Consider the following 23,870-nt stretch of genomic DNA (forward strand, 5'->3'; position numbering starts at 1 on the left):
CCCCTCCCCCTGGGTTCCAGTGAAGATAAGGGCTCTCGGCCCCGCCGGCCCAGAACAGAGCTGCAGGATACAGAGCCGCTGGGCTGCAGCCTCCCTTGGGCTCCCCGGCAATGGGCTGTCCCACCACTCACACTACAGTTCTCCAGCCCTTTTATTTCATGGGGTCCCTGTCGTTGCGTGGGACAAGAAGCACAGGCACCCAGCTGGCGCGGTGGCTTCCTTCCTTTCTCTGTCTAGGGAATCCACATGTCGCCCAGATCTGAAAGTGTCTCTTCATATCTCCTCCTTTGGGGTCCAGCAGGTCCTGGCTTTGACCTGTTGTGTCTGTTTGTGGAGCTGGACTGTGCTGGCAAATATAGTGGCCATGCTTCTCTGCTTTCCGGGCATTTCCAGCCTCATAGGGAGGATGGAAGACAAACAAGTAAACACACACAGAAGTGCCTAAGTCCCAAATGAGGCAGGTGCTTGGCGAGGTGATGTGTGGAAAGCAAGTCCCGTTGTGTGCAAGCACTCAGCAGAGGGATCCTTCGACTCCCCTCACCTGCTCCCCCAGCCCTTTTGCCAGTCTTGGTTCTGGAATTTCAAAACATGGTCTAGAGCACACTTCATGTGAAGGGTTTTTTCCAAAGGGGCTCCTTTGGGCTTTGCACTGTGCCCCGAGCGTGTGGACCAGGGATGCCTGACGCCGTGCGGCCTGGCATCTGGGCTGTCTCGCTTTCCCGATGGCCCTAAGACTGTGAGCAGATGGCACCAGGCTCCATCAGGTGGGTTTGTGTGCCTGAAGGCCAGGGTCGAGCCTTCCCCTCGGCCTGAACAAGAGCTCCTCGGGAGGGAGCCTTTCCTGACTTGCTGTGGGGAAGGTTACAGCCGGTGCCACACAGCCAAGCGTCCTCCATCCCAGTCAGCATCTTCTATCTTCCCTCGGGTCTGCTCTGCAACCTTGGCTCTGAGCAGAGGGTCTGCTCTGCAACCTTGGCCCTGAGCAGACAGTTCTGCCCTCTATTTGCGCCTCCCACCGGGAAGCTCAGCATGTGGCAATTATTCCCACAGGGAGGGTAGATAGCCCCTTGGGCCCCACCTCAGAAGCCAGAGATTAATAGCAGACGACATTCTGAGTGCCTGCTCTGGGCTGGGTTCTGAGCTGAGCACTTTCCCACGGCGTCCCTGATGCTCGTGGTCACGGTGGGAGGAAGACACGAGGTGCTCTGTTGGGCAGGGATTCAGAGGCTCACACCAGAATCGAGTGGAGATTTCTTCTTAGATACGTGAGGTCCCTGCTTCTTGTGGTTAGGGACTAGGCAGACAGAGACAGAGCTCATGGGAACTGTGCTGGTGGCAGAGTTGAGCTCTGGTCTGTGTCCCTAGGAAAGCAGGGCCTCTGCCTTGTGCTGTGGCTGGGTCTAGAGCCGCTGTGGCCTCCCTTTGCTGAGAAGCAGTGTGGCGACCCCCTGCTCTGGTCCTCTGGTGCAGAGGTGTGCAGTGGGTGGCCCTAGTTCCTTTCTGTGACCCACGCCCGTGACCGTGGCCGTGCTCTTCTTGCATACATCCTTCACACCCACACATGTCCCATCCAGTCTCTGTCCATCTCTTGTGGACTTGAACCCAGGAGGAGGTCTGGACTCTGGTCTCCGAGTTGCTGAGAACTGGCTCTGGACAGGTCCATCACCTCCCGGGCCTTTCCGATAATTCAGGACCTGCCAGCCCTCTCTCTCTGTCCTCCCCTGGGTCTACCCTGGGGCGCTCCAAGAGGCTTGACTTGGAGCGACAACAGGAAAGTTAAATAACGTGGACGCGGATCTCAGCTCATCCCCTGATGCACTGAGCACGGATGTGCTGTGTACACAGTCCAAGGCACACAGCAGTCTTCCTATTCCTTTAGTTCCTCTGTCCCTCTTCCCTCCGCTTCCTCTTAGCTCCCCGGGAGGAGTCCTCTGTCATCAGGACACCCTGTCATGGCTCCGATCGCCTTCTGACAATGAGTACGGGATTTGTGCATTCAGGGGAGCAGGCAAGTTTCTGGGCGTTCATCACTGCTCCCTCCAGGGAAGAGCGGCTCGATCGGAGCACACGTAGCCAGTGTTCTGGGGCATTTGCGGTCATCCCATGTGGCTTTGTTCTCATTCCCCTGGCCGTGGTACAGAGATGCACGGAAGTCTCAGGGTCCTCCATCTGCTTCTGCTCGAGGCACCCCCAGGTGCGTGGGAGACCCCAGGCCCACCTCTGCTGAGGCTGGCGCTTTATCTGTGCAGCAGGACCAGAGGGACCCCCGTTCTGTGTGCATAGGTTGTTTTGAGCTCGTGGAAATGCGACCTCTGGAATTTTCTTATTCTCTTTGCATTGGTGTCTGCCGATAAAACGTGGTCCAGGAGACCTACTTACAGGGCTTTGCTCCTAGCTGTGCAGCCTTGGGTGTGGTATTCAGCAGCTTATGCTCAGTTTCCCCATAGGTCAAGTGGGAATTACAGGGGTACCTACCTAACCGTCGTTTGGAGAATTAAATGTTAAATGTCTTCGGATAATTCCTGGCTCATCCTGAAGGTCAGGAGTTGTCGACTGTGTGGATTTTCCACCACCTTTTAAAGGTGCCTCTGGGGGTTAAATGACTTCAGTTCTCTATTGTCCCAGCCTCCTTGTTTGTGAATGTGCACACAGGGCCTAGAAAATACAGAATGAAGTGGACCGAAGCCTGAAAAGTGCTTAGACACATGCAAGGTGTGCATACATGGCCATCGTCCGTCATTACTTTTCGTGTGATCTGTTTTTGAAATTAAACCCACTTTTTCCTTTTCCTGTGTTCATTCTTATTCAAACAAAGCCTAGTGAACAGTTATTAGTACCCTTTCCAGGACCACCAGTACCGCTCATATTCCCTTGTATTTTGTGCGTGTGCGTGTGTGACATAGGTGTGTCTTCCTGGCTTTTCTTCTGTGTGGCTTTGTGTGTGGTTGTGCACCCAGTTCCCATGGGAAGGTTCGTGTCTCTTTGCCTTGCCCGACCAAGGACATCCCAACCGGAATTCACCTCCTTGGGGCCACGTGGACAACGGTGCTTGTGCGGGTTTAGTGTGTGCGCGTATGCTATGAATATTCTTCTCTCTCTCCAAAGCTTTCTCTTTTTGAAATTGGGATACTTGAGCTTGAGGCTGTGGCTTGCAGAATGGGAGCCTGAGGGTTCTCCTCTTCTTGAATAAGGAAATTGCCAAGGAAGAAATATGTTCAACTGTGAGACTAGCGAGATGCGCTGGAGAGCATCTGTAAGGTCAGCCAGCTTGTGGCCGGGCACCTCAGGACCAGGTGTGCAGACCTGGCAAGGAGCAGGCTCTGCTGCCTTGCTGGAGAAGAGGAACCATGGTCCATTTTACTCAGACAGAGAAAAAGAGGTGAGCCTTGAAAGCCTACACGTAGTAGCGAAATTACCGCCAACTCAATTTGCAGTCATCTTGGAAAGGACAAGCTGCTGTCTCTCCCTTCATGAATTTCTGCAGGGAACAGACCCTACCAAGCCAGCCTCATCCCCTTCCCTAATCAAGTGGCAACCGGGCTATTGAGCATGATGATTGTCGCAATTGTCCTTTTTGCTTGGCCCGTGAGGCAGAGGTAGAGTCTTGGCAGTTCTTGGAAATAATGACCTCCTACAAGAACACCCAATTCAGAAGCAGCTTCAAACTCCTGTTGCCTCCGTAGACAAAAGTGTTTACGTTTCTCCTCTCATCAACAGACTGATTGCTGGTCCATTTTCAGCTAGAATAAGAAACAGTAGTGAACTGGGAGCCCGCTGCTGAGTTGTAGCGGTAATTGAAATGCCAAATGCAAAACTAAATATAATTTGCCATTATCCTCCCCAAGATACTGTGGGTGTTTTGACTTTGTATGAAACTAGTCTAAGAAATAAAATAATCCTCTCACCAGCTCCTGCTGTCTTATATTTAGGTGATATGAGAAATTGTTGAACAGGACTAAGCCTACTTATTGTCCAAAAATATTTTAAAACAACTGATTTGAAGAGCCTGGAGAGGCTGAATAGGACTCCTCTCAAAAATTCATATCCACTTGGAACCTTAGCCTGTGACCTTATTTGGAAATGGGGTCTTGGCAGATGCAATTTGTTAAGGATCTGGAGGTCATATTGGAGTTTAGGGTAGACCCTAAATCCAGTGGCAGGTGTCCCTATAAGAAGAGGAAGGCAGACAGAAGCACACAGAGAGGAAAGCCACATAGAGAGAGAAGTTGAGATTGGACGCTTGTGTAGACACAACAATGGATGCCATGAAGGTAGGACAAGACCATGAGTCAGTTTCTTCCTTAGAGAATTCAGAAGGAACCAGCCCTCTGATGCCTAATTTTAGACCTCCGGCCTCCAGAAGTGTGAGAGGCAGGACTAGGAAAGTAGCTCACCAGCCAGGGCCCTTCTGGACCCCAGGGGTGGAGGTGGGGCTGCCTGGGGAAGTGGAAGGCATCAGGGTCAGGAAAGAGAAAGGAAGGCTGAGGAACCCTGCTGAATTAGGGACTGAAGGGACCACACAGTGAACATCGTGTGTGATCCTGGATTGGTTCCAGGTCCAGACAAAGGACAGCGGTGGGGCTGTTGATACAGTTTAACTCAGATCTGTGGTTGAGTGCTGGTATTGTCGGCGTGCCTGTTGTGGTTTTGGCTATTGGACTACAATTAAGTAAGAGCTTAACATTTGGGGAAGCTGGGTGAAGGGTATATGGTTGGGTTTTTTTGTTTATTTTTCATTTTTGCAACAGCTTTAAAGTCAAAGTATTTCATAATGAAAATTTCTAACAGGGGTACCATGTATAGGAGCAGGGATGATTTGGGACACGGGCAGGACTGTGAGCTGGCTCCCGTGCACATTTCTGTCGGGAAGACGCAGCCATTGTTTCTCAGTATGCTCACACTTTTCTTGTTACCCTTGTGAGGAAGGCCTATTTATTCATTTTAAAGCAAGTCCCTCCAAATACTCTGGGTGCGAAGAATGTCACCCATGAAAACAGACCCCTTTGGGTCTGTCTCCTCACTTGAAATGGGATGCCATGCTGCTATTCCAGAAGAGTGTAATGTGTGTGGCCCAGGAAACCCATATGTGTAACAGAGAGGGGGGGTTTCGGGTGGAAAGGGGTGCATAATCCCGTGTTACATAGATAGAACATAGGAACGGGGCAGTACGTGGCCTCCTGTCAGGATATCAACAGAACTGGGGTGAATTTCATTTTCTTTTGGTCATGTAGGGGTTTTTTGGTTCATTAAGTATGAAGCTTTTTTTTTTTTTTTTTCAGGAAAAAAATAAGACTATTTTTAGAGGGTGTTCTCCACTCTCTTCCCCCTAAAAAAGAATTCTATGTTTGGTCTAAGATAAAAAGCCCTAAGTGGAAACTTCTTGCGGAATACATTTATTATTCCACTCTCTCCCCACGTAAGACTGAGGCTGGGGCTCTGTCGCTGTTCTCAGAGGTGGCCCACACGACAGCACAGTCTGTTTTGGTGGTCTGTTAGAGTCTGAAATATCCAGCTGAGGAATAGGCTTGGCTCAAGACCTCAAGACTTTTCTTCTCATTTTTTCTTTTTGAAACACTGTCTGCATTCTGTTTATCAAAAGGTCTTTCTTTTTGGCACAATTAAATAGACTTTAGAATTTGCAGTTGTGGGTCCTTAATATATTCATCCCAAGATGCCTTTGTGCATCTGTTCTATATTTCCATATTGTTTTTGCTAATAGTTTTGGAGAGATTTTAAACATTTGAACCTCTTCTCCCCCCCCCCTCCCTTGCTTTAAAGGCAATGTCTGGAGAAAGTTAAGGGCCCAGAAAGTTATTAATTTTTTTGTACTCCTCAGTGCACTGTAGTCAGCTACTTTCAAGACGAAAGGGCCCATCTTTCCTTGCCATTCCTCCCTGTCTTCTTAAATAGACTTTGTGTTCTTCAAAAGGATTGGATTGGCCCTCTGGTATGAATTTGTACTGATCCCATATGCTAATTAACTATGTCTTATCCCTAACTCAATTGTGAGAGATAAGATCTCCACATATATGTGGTAAATTATGTAATATATCTTAAAGAACAAATGTTGAACAATTTAAAAATTGAATATGTTTTAAGTAAAGTGTTTTTTTCTTAAATATTTCTATCTTTTATGATGGGCTGTTATTGTGGAACAAGCTTTATCATCTTCTCTTCACATCTCTTGTTGTTGTTGGTAATGATTCTACCCATCCCGGGGCCACACACAGTGACCAAGCTGGCCTTCTTTATTTTGACCTGGTAAACTCTGACCTGACATCATGGATATCCTTACTTGCTTTGGGACACTCTATGAGTGACACAGCTTTTTGTTCTTTTTTTTTTTAAAGATTTTATTTATTTATTTGACAGAGAGAGATCACAAGTAGGCAGAGAGGCAGGCAGAGAGAGAGAGAGAGAGGGAAGCAGGCTCCCTGCTGAGCAGAGAGCCCGATGCGGGACTCGATCCCAGGACCCTGAGATCATGACCTGAGCCGAAGGCAGCAGCTTAACCCACTGAGCCACCCAGGTGCCCCTAGCTTTTTGTTCTGACCAACACTTTGTTATATGTTAATCACGGGAACGTATTGGAAGCAACACCTTTAAATTTACATGTCCTCTAGCTCACATACAAAATAGAACCAAGCTATTTAAAGAGAATCAAATAGACCAAAGGGTGAAATCATGGTGGATAAAATAAGAAAGTGGAATTGGATTCTAGCTGCAGAGATGGCTTGTCTTATTTCTAGGGAACTTCTGTAATAAAATCAGTCATCAAATGTGTTAGGACTCCGAAATGTTATTGGAGTTTCGATTTGCTCTGTACTCCTGGCAGTCTAAATGATGTTCCAAACTGTTTAATCAAACCAGTTACATCTTTACTACTAGAAGATTTTTCCAAACAAGTATTTCTACAAATAGGAAAATAATGAAGTTTGAACTACTAAAACTTTTAAAGATTGTATTTATTTATTTAACAAACAGAGATCACAAGCAGGCAGAGAGGCAGGCAGAGGGGGTGGGGGACAAGCAGGCTTCCTGCTGAGCAGAGAGCCCAATGCGGGGCTCCATCCCAGGACCCTGAGATCATGACCTGAGCCAAAGGCAGAGGCTCAACCCACTGAGCCACCCAGGAGCCCCTGGACTACTAAAAATTCTAAAAGATTTTTTCAGACTTTGACTTAAAAGTATGCTTTTATGAAAACATTCCAGCTAAACATCTGCAAGTAGCTCTGTCCTTGAAGGTTTTGGAGCTCAACCTCCATTTCTGAAGGTTTGTCCTTGTCATACATCATTTTTGTAGCCACTGACTTCTTCTTTTGGTGCAGTTACTGTTAAATATGTCTGGTCTTTTTGATCTTATCTTAGTAGCAATATTTTCTTCTTTTTCATTGTTATTTGTAGCATGTAATCTGCTAGATTTGTAGCATTGTTTCCCATGAAATACTTCTTTCTCTCTTCTTTTTTTTTTTCTTTGCATCCCAAGAGATCTATCCTTTTTGCACTAAACTCTAAACTTCACTTGATAAAGTTCCTTCAGTCTGCCATGCAGTTATAGAATGCTCAACAGACCTCTTGTGCATAGGTGCGGTGTGGAAATGCTTCACTTGGGGAATGGTCCTGCCAAATCCAAATTCTTTAAGTGAATTAGTGCTTGGGGAAATAGTCACATTGTGGCCTCTGAGATGATATTTTGGGTGTTTGTCACCATATTGGAAACTTGGAGGACGTGTTTATGGTTTGGCACGTTTACCTTCTTCTTCTTGCCAGTGGCACCCTGGATTTCTTTTAGGGACCCATTCTTTATGGATGCTAGGCTTGAAATCGGACCCAGGGCTCAGTAGGTTTACACGGGTTGGTCAGCCTGCCTCATCCCCATCCTGTGCTGACTAGCTCAGCGATGGGTTTACAACGGTCAAAGTCAATAAACGCATGGAAACATTTGGATATCGCACATCCTACCCCTGAGTAGAGTGGGGAAAAGATTCGTGGCTCCAAATGCTGCAGCAGTCTGTGACCCTGTAAGAGGAACAGCTAGAGATGCTGGCACAGAGGCTGTTGGGGGAAAGGCCGGGTGTGTGAAAGAGAGGGTCTGAGGATACAGCCAACTCAGCAGGTTGCCAGATAGAAAGAAAGCTAGTACCCCAGTCCTTGGTGCAACCATTGGCAATCTTGGGATCAAGCTTCTCCTTAACCATCCCTACTCCTCATCTTTTTAGTTCTATAGACCCTTAACTTTTCAGGTATTTTGAGTAGGATGTTTGGTTCTTCAAATTGAAAAGATTTCCAACTTGAAGTAGTAGAGGCTGCTTTGAATCAATTGTAGTGAACACGCTTAAGTAATCTCCAGTTAAGCAATGTAGTGGGTTAATTAATATTCTTCATTTCTGCTCCTGTCGGTTAAACACTTTGGCTGGTGTCGACAGTGTGCGGAATGCCCACAGCTAGCAAACTGCCCCAGTGCTCAAAAGGCCATGATCGTACACGCGATGACTGGCCAAGTGTTAAAAGTAGGTGTTCGATGTATTATTTTAGAAATGATTTCTTATGTCTAACCCTTTTTGGTTAACCAGCCAACTGCATGTCATGATCATGTCAGAGACTAAAGCGTGCACACACAAGCATATACACACACAGTCATTGAGCTGCATTCCGTGTGGAATGGGCTGAGTTATAAATGGGGTGCTTGTCTATTTTGGTTTGCTAAGGAGAGACCTGTTTTATACTGCTTATCTCTATATATTAATTAAAAAGGATCTCCTTCTCAAAGTGACCTGGTTTGGATGATGAGTTATATGGTCATCCTCATTAAAAGTCACATAATGGAATTAAACCTACACCCTGTGATTTTTCATGGCAAGAGGAGGGCATGGCGCTTGGGTGTCAGTGAGCACTGGCTACTGAAGGTCCGTACACTCAATCATTTGGTCTCAATTAATTGGGTCTCAGTGCTATTGTTCAGCAAAAAATAGTTGACGGAAGTATTTGCAGGATGAGCGTGACCTCGTGGGAAGACAGCTGGAAGCTTATTGCTAATAGTGCTTGGTCAGCGTGACTGGCATCTGGCATCCTTCTCAGGGTGCGTCATGCTTTTCAGAAGTAGCGTGAACTTCCAGTAGTAGAGTCCAGGGGAGGTTACGACCTACAGATCTTCACATGGAATTGGGCATCAGAAGCAAATTCCTATAATGTTCTGGTCCTGTGAACCCAGCCCCTCGGTGCCATATCTGTCACAACCACCTTGGCATGACATTGGCTTCCTCCCAGGGGCTCTGGGAGGGGGGGCAGATCTTCCTGCAGTTTACTAGCGGAGCACATGATCTGCTTCTTGGGACTTCTTGCACTTTCTCAGGTGACTTCTAAGTCCGGCTTACGTGCTCTCAGGGCGCAGACCTAGAAATGCCCTTTGTGATGTGACCACATTTACCTTTTTATGTTCTTGGGTCTGAGTAGCTTCAGGAATTGGTCTGTTTCAGAGCAGGGATACACAGAGGATGTATGTATATTTTATTGAAGAAAAAACACAATTTTCTTTGTATAAGGAACGGATGCGTTTGTTCCCTGTCGTCCCACACACTGTCAAGACTTGGAGGTGAGTTTCCTGCATGGGAAGCTGGGGGGGTGGGGGATGGCGTGGACATTGCTATACGAGCCACTGGGATGCATTTTCCCAGCCCCTGTAGCTCACAGGCCACACTCGTGATGTCACCTGATTCTGCCCAACACCTGTATGTTGCCTTCATGCTTTCCTTTAAAACGACTCTTATTTCTACCTAAATGAAAATAGCCTCCTTCTGAGCAATGATCTGAGTACCCATTGTTCCATGTGTTGATCAGAATTCTCTAATATCATGAAATACAGAACTACTAAAGTCTTTATAAGTTTCTTCGTGTTCTACCTGAAAGCACTTGCCTAGAATGGGTTGTGGGGTATGTGTGTGTGTATGTGTGTGTGTGTGTGTGTGTACATGTTTGTGTTGGGAGGGAGTGTGGGCAAGGCATGAACCCCTTCTCATCCGTGGTTCCGGAAAGAAGAGAGCACACCCAGATCTCTGGCAGGAGCGTTCCATTTGAAAAGGTGTTCTCTCATCAGAATTTAAAAGCAAATGATGACACAAATGATTCTATTACTAAACCTGGGCCTTCGGGTCCCCAAACCCAGGCCATTCATTAGACACCACCCTCTTCCTCACCCCAGGTCTTCTGGTTGCAAACCAAGACCCCCAGGGCATCTCAAAAGATGACTAGAGATTGTGTCTGTACCTCCTTCCCCATGACCATTCCCATCCCACCACCGGGGGTTGCCTGTGAAATCAGTAACAGCAACGGGAACTAACACACAGTCCTTCCTTGGTCCTTCTCAAGGCTCACCTCGGATCCCCCTTCTGCTGACCCCAGCCCTCCAGCTGACCTGTCTTTCCTTCTTCCTCACTCACAACTCACCTTTCATCCCTATGCACCCCATCTTTCTTACCCACAGCCAGTTTTTCAGGCTCCTACCACTGTGGCAGCCCTTAAAAGCAGTGCAGAGCAGAATACAGATTCCTTCCCATGCCTGCCCTGGTGCCCCCCAGGACCCAAGCCAGACTCAAGGCTGCGTGTTGTGTCTTTAATATATAGCTCACAGCAGAGACGGAAGAGCCTACTCTTGCTTGGTCTCCCCGTGTTGAAAACAAACACCCAAGTGCAGCTCAGCTGCATTTCTGCTTGTAAATGTCCATAATCCCCTTATCTCCCTGTGTGGGATTTCTGGGCTCTCTGCAGGAGGGGTGTGCGAGCCTGCCGCCCCACTGCCTTCCCCCAGCCCTCTGTTCCCTCTGCTTCCCTGCTCACAGGCACCCCCCACTTTCTCCGGCCTGCAGCTCTGTGTCTGCCCCAGCAGTATCCCTGACAGCTCCTTAATTGCTACACGCATTTGTGTGGTTCCCTGGCAATTATATTTCAGACCCTGTCAGGGTACCTGCTGGCCTCGGGCTTCTGTTTATATTAAATATCAATAAAAAGCAGATAGCATCAGTGTAGATGGCAGGCTCACAAAATCATATTTTCCTGGGAGCCAGGCCTGTCCAGAAGATGGAAGGAAGGAATGTTTAAATTTTGTTCTCTCTTCTAAAAGGTTAAAATGAGAGGAGACTTTCTGAGTGACTATCAGGGACCGGTTCTTACTGAATGATGACGGCTCTCTCATCTCTACTTGGGTCTTGTCCTTTATTGCGTGTGACTTGTCATAATATCAGTTTTCTCCAGAATTAATTCTTTCTGTCCCCCTTGCCCTCCCTGGAACATAGGACAAGGCGTCACATACCCTAAATATCGTTAAGGGCTTATTCACGAAACGGGTGAGATTTCATTTGGCTTTGCTTTGAAGAGGAGTGTGTTTGGGGCGGAGGTCCAGGGCTGGGTGGCTCTGAGTCCCACATCCCTTGCCCTGCCCTCCCCTACGAACATGTTAGTCCCTCAGGGTTGTGTGGCCTCCCATCACTAGACGTGTCGGCTCATCTTTTGGAAGGAGCACAGGCAGTCCCAGGAGCTGTGAATGTGCTGGAGGATGAGGCCATAGGGCAGCTGGCCCCTGTGGACGCTTCGTGGCACCCAGAGGGAAAGCCTTGCCGAGGGTGTGTCATACCCAGAGGTGGGGGCGAGGATTTCCTGTTCTTACGGTTGCTGTTCTTTCATGCCGCTTATGAATAACTTCTATCAGTGAGAGGCGTCCCGCAAGGATGGCTGGCAGGGATGTATGTGCTGAGGACTCTTCAGTGGTAGCAAATCTGTGGCAGGCTGGTTATTTGGGGACACACTTTTCTCTGTTGCCGTCAATAGAGTCTCCCGTTTGTGCGTGATCTGAGGAGCATGCCAGCTCCTCTGGGCGGGGGGCGGGGGACTCCCTCCTGCCGTGGAGCTCAGGAGGACTGTTGTCGGGGTGCTCTGCTGTTGGCCACGCCCCGCAGGGATCCCTGGGACAGGGAAGAAGAGGGTTCCTGGCTTGGCTGTCCGGGCTCAAAACCTGGCCCTCCCATGTTTGCTGAGCCTGTTCTCGGTCCATACCACTGGGTTTCTCTCACGGCCATCCTAGTGCAGGCCCCATTATGGCCTCCTTGAAGGACAGCAGGAGCCTCGACACACTCATTCCACCCTTGCTCACTTGCCCCTGCTTGGTCGGTCTCCAGAAGGCGAGGTGTTACCACCCTCTCTTCAAACCCTCCAGGGATCATCACTGTTCTTGAGATCCATAGCAGACTGCAGACAGGGGTCTTCAAGACCCTGCTGGGTCCCCTAGCCCTGACTCCTCCCACCCATTGGGGGTATTTAAACTTGCAGCTGACAATCCCAGCATCACCTTGCCCCTACCCCTCTGAATGCCTATTCATTCTGAAGATTCCAGCTTTGCCAAATTGGTGCGACCAGGACCTTCTCTAAGAGCACGTTTCCTAACATGGTGCTTTGCCCCTTCCTATACTAATCATGACTATAATTTCATCCATAATGAGATAATTATTGGGTTCTCTGCTTCCCGCACTGGTCTATATGCTTCATTGGGTTAAAGGCCATGACTGTTTTTGCCCACTGTTATATCCCCAAATCCTAGCATAATGCCTAGGCAGTCAGCAAATATTTTCTGAATGAATGAATGAATGAATGCAGCCATGCTATACCTAGTGCATGATTTCTGCCCTTTAGCCAGCTTGTCCAATGGTAGTAGAACTAGCTACTACAAGTGGAATAATTAAAAGAGAAGAAAGGAGAAGCCTCAAGTGAGCTTGACCAGGGTGCGGATGTTGGTGGATGCTGGAGGCTGGACAGGAAGTGGATTTGAAAAGGGATCCTGGGCCATAACAGAGCGTCATGGGGCACCAGGCAGTGGGGTGCAGTCTCTGTGTGATGGGTTAGCAGTAATTCCTGATGCTTCCAGAGCAGGCTGAGTGGTCGGGCCGTGTTCTGCGGCACAGATTTTTCAGCGAGATGCTGAGTTCCGGAGAGCTGCTGTGAGGGTCTTGCAAGGCTGGTGTTGTTCTAGTACTTTCTGATGGAAAAAGAGTAACTCTGTGCTGACCCCATCTCTGAACCTGTCAGCCATGAGCTTGTTCCCTTTCCAACCAGAGCAAATCCTCAGGAAGGAACCAGGCTCTGGTTCTTCAGCTTTTTGTTAGAGACCTGAAGGGAGACTCGGTTGGTGGGAAAATAATCTCTGACACTCCCATCAAAGGAGGGGTTTTGAATTAGTCAACACCAGCTTAACTGCGATCTATAAGAAAATGCTGCTTTAAAATCAGAAGTCCCTTGAGATGTGCTTATCTTCACTCTACAGTGTCTTATCCAAGATTTTATGTCTTGTAAGTGCCTCCTCTGCGAGCAGACCCCAAATCCAAATGTTGATGGTGACCAAAGACCTTACCTGGTGGCTGGGCAACAGAGAACCCAAGGTGGATGGTTAGGGGGCTCTTGTAGAGGGCTCCAAATTGGCCCCCAGCACCACCTTCTCTTCATTCACCATGTCCTCTTCAGCTCACGCACAGGTCCTGAGCATGAGGTGCAAAGACGCTATGTCTGAGCAGGAAGACACCCTGATCCCAGCCACTTTCTCCAGAGACCACCCACTGCATTCATTTGCTGACCTCTGGGGACCGGCAGCCTGTGGCAAGCCACATATTACCTGGTGTCTAGAGCAGGAGTTCCATGCTTCCCCTTTCTCCCACCCTCTACCACTGTCTGGGAGGCAGTAAATGAAGTTCAAGGCCTCTGTGCAAGTCAACCTTCACTTAACAGTTTAGACAAGGAACTTAGCTAATCTCTCCCTTGGACAAAGTGATGTACTGGGGAAATGGACCCTGGTGCTCTGAGGGTCAGTCGGTTTCCACAGGTAGAAAATGGGGTAGGAAGAGTAATTTGTGGCTGTCCTGCCTGGGACACGGCACATTGCAAATGTTCCAGAAATGGCAACCTCTGATGCTGTTGTCATCATCGTGATACTTGGATTTCTATCATATAATTTTCCTCTTCTTACCATCTCCAACAAGACATGGGAATGGTTTATTCCAGAAGGATAAGAAGTGACAAGGAGGAAGAAAGGCGAGTTTTGCTACAAAATTTAAAATACGTTAAGAAGCACTTGGGTGGCTCAGAGGGTTAAGCCTCTGCCTTCAGCTCAGGTCATGATCTCAGGGTCCTGGGATCAAGCCCTTCATCGGGCTTTCTGCTCAGCGGGGAGCCTGCTTCCTCCTCTCTCTCTCTCTGCCTGCCTCTCTGCCTCCTTGTGATCTCTCTCTCCGTCAAAAAAACAAAATCTTCAGACAATTATTTCACATAGCAATGTTATTAAGGCAGTCATTTACTATTAAAAATATGTCTTCTCCAGTACCACCTTCCTCCAGTAGCTCACAAAAGATATAATTTTAAAAAACTAAAATATGTTAAAAGAGAAAGGCTAAAGTGGATAGATTTAAGGCAAAACAAGCAAAATAAAAAAACAAGTGGAATCACTGATGTGAAATCCCTGTGGAGAATTAATGCTGATATCTAGCACATGGAGATGACAGTCTGACGGAGTCTAGAGCACCTTCTGGCTTTTGCCAAAGTGGTAGGTGTGTTTTCCTTTCCTTTAGCTTTCCAGATCCATGCAGAGTGGCTCAGCATGGGACCATCAATCCCCCTCATCCCTTTGGTTTTGGAATTGCCAGCAGTTGGCTCCAGCTTTGTGAAGAGCACCCTGCATTTAATATCTAGCATGTCACTAAGTTTAGAGGAAGGGGAAATGTTTGGCAAATAAATCTATTTTATAATTCAACACACTTTAATGGCTATTTTCCAATACATATAAGTGCTTGATAATTAGCATCAAAAATAGTCATTATTTAATCTATGATCTATTTAGAATGAATGAGAGAGATGTCACTTACTTGCTGAAATGGGAGACATGAAGACTCTGCAGACATTCTCCTCTTGTACAGGGTCCGATGTGCAGCACTGAGCAAGGCTCCTGTGTGGGCTCCGTACACCCAGCCCTCCCTGTGCCTGTTGTGATGTCACATCCAGGAGACACACATCTTCAAAGACCTTTAGGAAAGCCTCAGACCCTTCCTCCAAGCTTGTTTGAGGCAGGAAATAACCCTTTTTACAAGGGCCAACTTTAGAAACCCCGTTGAACGTGAATTCAGACCCTTCAAACAATGGTTTTGAGGTGAACGGTAGTTTATAATTCTATATTAGCCTGTAATTATTCACGGACACTCAAGTTCACTAGAAAGGATCTGTATTTTGTGATAGAAAATGTCAAGTATAAATTAATGCAGTGCTGCTCATTCCTGGAGAATAAATGATACCAAGAATAAAGATGGCATGCGTATCTAGGGACTAAGGTCTGGAGGAGAAACTCAAGTGTCAAGGCATCCATAAAGATCCTGACTGCTTGAAGGAAGTAGGCTATGATGGCTGTAGATTTCAGAAGATAAGAAATTTGATTTTTGAACCATGAATAAAAATGTGGTGGGCCTTGGCACTGGCAGAGCACAGATTATGGCTGGAAAACATATGCCTGACCGGAAACTGTCTATCTGCTGACTTTCACCATGGCCTGCTCACCTTGCCAGCTCCACCTGGAATGTTGTCCCGTTGCTTATGGGACTCAAGGGGCACTCACTGCCTTGCTGGTCCTCAGGACCCAGGTTTCTTCCTGCCTCAGGGCCTTTGCACTTGCTTTTTGAACTGCACGTTCAGTGCACTTGCATGTGTTTTTGAACTGACACCTTCTCAGCATTTGGGTCTGTCCTCAAAGTGGTCATCTTGGACCACCCGATTAGAGTAATTCCCCTTCTCCTTCCCACACGTAGTGACTTTCAGCCTCCTGTCCCTTTTTATTTTCTTCATCCACACTCATTTCTATCTGAAGTCCTCAGTTATTTGCTCACTGTCACCCTCCTCAGACGGAAATGTCAGCGTCATGCTCTGTCTGGTTCACTGCTGGATGCCTGATGTAGGAGGTGCTCAGTGTATGGTCGTTGAATGAACATGATAATTGGAGAAAGGGACAAAGTGGCATAGGTTGAAGTCTCACCTGGATAGCCCTGGGGCAGCTGACCTGCCTTGGGTGGGGAGTTGGGGACTCACCCCAGAGCTGGTGTGCCTGCTGACGGTAATGGAGTCCTCCCGCAGCTCAGAAGCCTTGGCTCAGAAGCCTTTGAGCAAGAGCTGCTCTGATTCCCCTTCTGCCAATAAAGACACTGGGGCTTGTGGAAGGTAAGTCACAAGCTCAGGGCCACTGACTAACACGTGCCAAGCGAGGTCTCATATCCCAGACTCCCAACTCCAAAGCTTGCATTTCAGACTGGTGTTCTGCACAACCAGGGTGCTGCCCAGGGATTCTTGCTGCAGAGAACAGGGATGGAAGAAGTGGGGAGCTCTTCTTGGGACTTTATTTATTTATTTCCTTGTGCATGGCATAAGTAATGGCCATGTTTATGGACAATTTTTGGATGTGTCAATTGCAGTGCTAAGTGCTTTACATCCATTAATTTGCTTCAACCCAAAGAGCTGATTGACTCAGGAGGGTGGACCTTCGGATGACAAAAGGGGCTGCTCATCCGAAGATACAGAACTGAAATGGAAAGGTGTGTGAGTGTGCAGGGGAGTGTGCAGAGACAACATCAGCCTTCTGTAACATCAGGCAACCCCCTTGTAGCAAATGCAAACTTGTTGGGGGATGGGGAAGCACAGGTGAGAGCAGTTCTTCGGGTGGAAATCAAAGAAGGGAACTATAAGTGTGATTTGGGGGTGGGTTGTAGGATACATCGTAAAGACAAAGCAGGCACGTGTGAGCTACTTTTCAGATACAAATTACAAATTGATCACAAAGGTGGTGTGGGACTTTGGTCTCTAAACATCTGCTAGTCGTCTGTTCTACTAAAAGCTGAGCATCTGATAAATCTCTGACTGGCGTCAGAGGTAATTTAATGTCTCAGAAGGTAGAGGAAGCAGAAAGCAGAAGTGCTATTCCTGAACCTCATTTGACCACCATGAATAATAAGTTGGTGCTGAAGGGACAGAGACGTTGGAGGAAATGGCCAACTGACTTGGAATTCACCTTACTGAGCAGAGAACACTGGGCATTGACATACACTGGCCATTCAGGGAAATGATTTTAACCCACGTGAGAGCATTGAAGGTAGGAGCCATTGACAGAGACTGGGGAGAATGGTAAGCTCATAGAATTATAATGCAGACATGAGAATCCAAATTGTTTCCATTAAAAGGCTTTTAAACATCCTTCACTAAGAAAAAGGCATACAGTCTATTAAACTCAGATTTTAAAAAGAATACATACAAACTACAAAATATGGGTATATAGTTATGTAGCATAATTAAGGGAGTATGAACCATGGAGTGGGTCTAATGGTGGCCCCAGAAGATATGCCCAACCCCTAACCTCCAGTTCATCCTGCAGATGTGACTTTATTTGGACATGGTTTCTCGCAGATATAACGAAGTTAAAGATTTTGAGATGAGATCATCTTGGATTTAGGGTGAACCCTAAATCCAGTGACCGATTTCTTTAAAGAAAAGAAGATATGACACAGAGGTGAGGGAAGGCCATGTGTAGATGGAGGAAGAAACTGGAGTGATTTCTCCAAAGCAAGAAAAACTAATGGCTGCTGGTGACCACCAGAGGCCAGGAGAGAGGCTTGGAACAGAATCTCCTTCAGAGCCGCAGAAGGAACCCATCCTGCCAATACCTTGATTTTGAACTTCTGGTCTCCGAATAAATTTCTGTTGTTTTGAGTCACCGAGCATGTGGTAATTTGTTACAGCAGCCACAGGAAGCTCATACAGTACATTGACCCCCTAAGCAGATTAGCAGTGGAAGTGGACCCAAAGCTCGGATTAGTCTAAGACTCCTGAAAAACCCTAAATGAGGCAGCGGGGAGCAGGGCATTTTAAACAAAGTTTGACAGAAAATACAACCAAGGAAAAAGGCAAACTTGCTGTTTAGGAGGATGCTGATGTTTTTGCAAGTGACCTTAAGAAAGCACATTTGCTCAGCAGCCGTAGAGGGAATGTGCAGCCAGGGTGCTGGTCCAATGTCATGTTCACCTTCCCCACAGTAGAGAGTGGAAGGAACTGGGGACCTGGCCACATGTGGTGTGATATGAGGCACTGAGCCTTTGTACTATGTCATTTTTGCTTTCTCTCAACCATGTTGGGAAAATGATTTTAAATTTCTTTAAAAACCCAGATATTTAGGTGAAGTCCTCATTTTATAGCGTTAGCATTTTCCTGTTTCTCTTTTTCATCTCTCTCTCTCTCTCTCTCTCTCTTTAAAAGGCTTATTTATTTTAGAGCAAGAGAGAGAATAAGTGAGCAGGGAGAGGAGCAGAGGGAGAGGGAGAGAGAATCTCAAGCAGACTCCTGGCTGAGCACAGAGCCTTCCAGAGGGACTCTGTCTCAGGACCCTGGGATCATGATCTGAGCCGAAGTGAGGAGTCGGCCGCTCCACTGAGTGAGCCACCTCGGTGCTCCTCCTTTTTTCATCTCTTAGAGGACTAATAATCAATAGGAGTTCGGGATTTTCCATTTTATTAAAATGGCTTGCTAAGCAAAATTGTGAAATGAACACACTGTGATTACCTCACAAGCCAGAGGACATGTTATCTCAAATAACTGATCAAATAGGTGTGTGTCACACAGCCCTCATTTTAACTAGACCATATATTTTTAGTGATTCTACTTCCTTTGTTCACCATGCCCTGGGAAGATCAAAGCCCCCTTTTCCTTAAAAGGCATAATTTCAGAGGAGATTTAGTGTCCAAATGATTGGTGAAATAATCCTCTGACCATTACCATTCCTTTTGCATTTCTGAAGGAGCTCACAGTCCCCTAAGGGGCAGTCTTAGGTTTCTAGGCCATCTGAGGGCATGGGTAGCCTTCTACTACCCCCAAAGAAACCACAGTCAAGAAAATAAATGCTTTAACTAGAAACTGTTTGACTCCTTAACATGTCGAGACAGTGAGTGAGTGAAATGGAATTTTTGCTTCTAATTGTGGAAAGTTTTTATATGATGGCAACATAATTGAGGCCATTGATGGAGGAGGCAAGAACCATGGAGTTTTCAGTGTCATTACTGTATTTACCTCTTTGTGGATTAATTTAAGTGGATTTTGAAGCAACGAGTGAGTCATAATAATTATTGTCAAGCTTGCACAGGAACAATAAAGGGTTCCATTTTCCAGGATTGTGAGGATAAAATCTTTCTCAAAATTACTTTGTGGTCAAGGATTGAATTGGTTATTTTCACTCTCCCAGCCAAAAATGTGGTTTATTATAGTTTATAAGAGTTTGAGCACTTACCTTTGAGATAAGAGTCAGAATCCCACTTGTCTATGGAATCCGGGTAAGTGATCTAAAAGGATAGTCAGGTTAGAGGTAAGACAATACAAGACATCATGTCTCTCCACTGGGTCAGGCACCATTTTGTGGACTCTGTCTCATACAAATTCTGATGAGAATCATGGGGCAATAGGCTGGCAATGGGCAGGCCACTGTGGAAGAGGGATGGGGTACACTGGCCAACAGTGAATTTTCTTATTACTATACCCAATGCACTTGAACATTTCCAGAATTATTTTGCTCATTCCTTTACTATACCACTTGAGGAGGAGAGTGACCAAATCTGTCTTCATCTCCTCCTCTCCCACCCCCGTGTAGAATAGGGGAATCTTTGGAATAAAGATGCTGTGGTGGGATTGCTATGATGTGGAAGCCCACAGGGAATTCTGGTGAGGGCACTGGAATCCAGGTGAATGGAATTGCTACACAGATGACTCTGTGAAGGCCTTTTGCCATTTGTCCTCTTCTGTAGATGTGCTTAACCTTCCAAACAGCCCTTTAAGATGGGTATTATTATCCTATTTTACAAATCACAGATCAGAAGCTTTGTCATTGATCAGTGGGTGCTTTTAGGAAAGAACCTAACCTCCTGATACCCTGTTTCCACCTGTGACGTATGGAGGACAGCAGTGGAACCTGTCTTGGAGGGCTGTGGTAGGGGTGACAGGAGGCGAGCTAAGCACAGTGCTTGCACCACAGGAAAGACTCAATAAAGGTTTCTGCTCCTCTTCCTCATCATTAACATGCTCACCTTGTCATTTTTACCCTCATCATGCTGGGACTGGGTAATGATCTCCCCTCTTAAAGGCATGTTGCTTTATGTGGCATCATTTTCAAATAGGATCTCCAGTAGTTTAAAAAAAAAAAAACGTGGATGATCATAAAGTGTCCTTAGTGATCCATTCAACCAGTATGCAAACAGTACAGTACAGGCTTATTTTCCTTCTTTGTCTTTGCCCTTCGTTCTTATCAATGGGCAGAAGGCAAGGGGTTCTCTTTCAGCTACCAAGGGTGAGGAAAGATTTGTTCAGGGGATCACAAGAATAGAAGAATAGACAGTTGTCTGGAATCTGGTGAACAACCTTTGTTTTCATCCATTCATCCATCCATCCATCCATCCATCCATCCATCCATCTCTTCATGCATCCATCAATGTTTGCAATCTCTGCCACGTACTGGTCAAAGGGGTACAGGAGAAGACCGAGGGAACTGGTTCCTGCCCTCCTGGAGCTCACCATCTGTTGAACAAAAGAAGTAGAGAGATGTAGTTATGTAATTCCAATTTACTTACTTATTTAGTTTTTTAAAAAGAAAACGTTTAAGTCAGAGGTGGAGAGAATTGGAACAGGGACAGTATTGGCTGAGGTCATCGCAGTGAGAGAAGACACATTTTTCCAGTTTTTAATGCTGGGTTCTGACTCAGGAGAAGAGAAGGTGGAAAATAATGCTGAGAAGGCCTCTCTTTGCTTTCTTAAGACCTCTGTGCCCTGCAAGGTTGAAAGTTACAAATGGCAGGGACGGGTGTTTCAAGTAAGGAGTCACGAATGAAGGCTCCCGGGTGGCTGTGGGGGCTTGGGCAGGATAAGGAAGTGCCAATGTATGGAATTCCCAGGAGCTGAACATTGGGGAAGCTACATCTTTCTTCACAGATTTCTGCAAGATGAACCTCACGCTGGTATAGGCCAGCTCTGAGAGATGCTGGCCGGGTTCTCTTTCGCTCTGGTTTGTAACATTTGTCTTCCCTTTCTTTTTCAGACCCAGCAATCGTCAACGGGGTTTATTGGTCGGAATCCCTAAACAAAGTTTTCGTGGATAACTTTGATCGTGACCCATCCCTCATATGGCAGTACTTTGGAAGTGCAAAGGGCTTCTTCAGGCAGTATCCAGGTGAGTATCCCTGCCTTGAGACTTATGATGGAGATTAATGATCTTGTGATAGGTTTTTTTTCATGCTCAGGGTTAAATGTCTTTCCCTCCCGTTAAGAGAAAATGAAAGATTAAATTCTAATCAATTAAATCTCTTGTGAGGGTGCAGATAAGCATGGGAACATGGCATCTGCACGCGCATGCATGTACATGTACAGGAGAGTGCGCACGCGCACACGCGCCATGCCCCGCGCACACACACAGGCATTTAGGTCTGCATATGGTTTTCACATCTTTCTCAATAGAGCAGTTTATAGAGCTGCCACTAAAAATGAGGCGTTAGAGCGTGAAACGCACCATATTTGATCTTTCTGGACGAGAGTTTGCTTTTATTACTATGAAACTACTACAAATTCCTCTTATCGTCGTCGTCGTTCCTGTGGAAAAGAACAAGTCATCATTGGGCTGAATTAAATTCTAACCCAAGGTGTAGGAAATGGAAAATTTGAACTTGGGTTTCCCCACTCCAGAGCTGACCGCCCTCGGAGGAAGACCTTGGGATGACCAAAGCACCGCTGGGGTCAGCGACTCATCCTTGGGACCACCAGTCGCACCTTCAGATGGGTTTGTCTGTCAGTTTGTCCCTCATACCTTTGGAGCAGGTGTTCCTTCGGAGGCCTCCCCAGGCCTCTGCTTTGCAATAAGAATTTAATTCTAGCTTGGTTTGAATTTTAATTAAGAGAGGAAGTTTTAATTTTGCTCACAAGTTGTGAAAACAGGACTCGAGGCTACAATCGTGCCAGCATCACAGCTGCAGAAATTAACAAGCTCAACCTAAAAGAAGGAAAAGACGTCCTGCATAATCTTGGAGCAATTAAGTGGAGTCTTTTCTGTTTTCATTAAGTAAGACTAGGCACCTGATGTCTTCCCACTTTGAGGCACAGAGACCGTCAGCCTCCGCCTCGAGGAGCTGTTTGCCCTGCACACAGCATCTGTCCCCCAAGACTTGCCTGCCAAGTGTCTGCTTTGCCAGATTACTCAACATTTCCCAAGAGCCTTGTTCAGCAGGGCATGCGTGGTTCCTCCTGGAGCTCACGGAAATTTAAACGATAAGCATCCTAGTAAAGATAATGTTATAATAAACAGTGGTCTATTAAAGTTTCAGTGTCACCAAATTGCAGTCTGCTTTGATAGCCTCAAGAGAGTAAATTCAATGCTGATGTTGCTGAAAATCAAGTGTGGTAGGGGGCTGACCCATTGAGGAAGCCACAGGGAACTCTTACTATCCTACCATGGGGCGTTTGGATTGAGGAGGAACTGATAAGAAGAAACCACAGATCATCCGTTGTCTCCATTAGCAGGAAGTCCTCAAACTATGGTCATGAGGAAATTTGAAAAAAAAAAAAATGAAAATAAGGAGGTACATTAGTCATCTCAGACTGCCATAATAAAATACCAGAGACTGGATGGTTTAAATAATAGACATTCATCTGTCATAGTTCCGGGGGCTGCTAAGTCTAAGATCAAGGTGCTGGCAGATTTGGTTCTTGGTGAGAGCCCTCTTTCTGGCTTGCAGATGACCACCTTCTCCCCATCTCCCCACATGGTAGAGAGTAGAAGCTCGGGTATTTCTTACTCTTTGTAGGAGGGCTCTAATCCTACCATGGGGGCTCCATCTTCATGACCTCATCTAAACCTAATTATCTCCCAAAAGGCCCCACCTCTTCACACCACCAAACAGGGTAATGTTAGTCTTCAACATATGAATTTTGGGGTGAGGTGGGGTGGGGGTGTGCGTGACAAACTTCTCTCCATAACCAAAAGGAATCCTCATGAAGGTTGTATGTAACAGGGGAGACTAATTCAATTTATATAGAAGGTTTTTATCAGTCAGAACAGTGGACTGAGAAATGCTTCCCATTTTTATGATATTTGTAGCAGAATTTTCACTTTATAAAATTCTTGCATCTTTTCTATGTTAATAAGGACATGAGTCACTGACCTCCTAAGGGGTTTCACTACCCTGATAATGCCTTGTACTCATTCGGGTGCTTGATTCTGAACAGAGAACACACCTCGTGTCTCTTGGACATAAAATGATCATTAGAAAAGTGATCCATGGACATTTTTTTAAAAAGATTTTATTCATTTATCAGAGAGAGAAAGGGGGAGAGAGCGAGCACAGGCAGACAGAATGGCAGGCAGAGGCAGAGGGAGAAGCAGGCTCCCCGCTGAGCAAGGAGCCCGATATGGGACTCGATCCCAGGATGCTGGGACCATGACCTGAGCCGAAGGCAGCTGCTCAACCAACTGAGCCACCCAGGCTTGATCCATGGACATTTTTTGCTTGGATTTCTTGTTTTCAGGATACTTCTTTCCATGTTTAGAGTGGTATAATATTGTGAATCAATGGTAAGGGTGCATGTCCTTAAACAGAAGGGTTAGTTCTTCATTCTTACATAAGAATGTCCCGAGTTCTTATTTTGTTCCAAACACTATGTGAGGTCCAGAGAAGAAAATGGTGAAACTGAACAGCTAAGATCTCTGCCCTCATGTAGCTCCCGCTCGTGGGGAAATGCATTCCTTCTCATTCCAGCTAGCTCTGGCAAGGAATACATTTATTGGCCCA

The 23,870-nt window shown here is 46.5% G+C and overlaps 1 protein-coding gene across 1 annotated transcript in view; it reads left to right on the plus strand.

The window, feature by feature from the left end:
• The window catches only part of CACNA2D3 (calcium voltage-gated channel auxiliary subunit alpha2delta 3), an 858,873-nt gene that overhangs the window by 367,464 nt on the left and 467,539 nt on the right, over positions 1 to 23,870 (plus strand). The window contains exon 6 of the mRNA XM_059389977.1: positions 21,131 to 21,262. Coding sequence (XP_059245960.1) covers positions 21,131 to 21,262 — 132 coding nt within the window. The remainder of the gene's footprint in view (positions 1 to 21,130; positions 21,263 to 23,870) is intronic.

This window comes from Mustela nigripes, chromosome 2, assembly GCF_022355385.1.
Source record: "Mustela nigripes isolate SB6536 chromosome 2, MUSNIG.SB6536, whole genome shotgun sequence".
NCBI lineage: Eukaryota > Metazoa > Chordata > Mammalia > Carnivora > Mustelidae > Mustela > Mustela nigripes.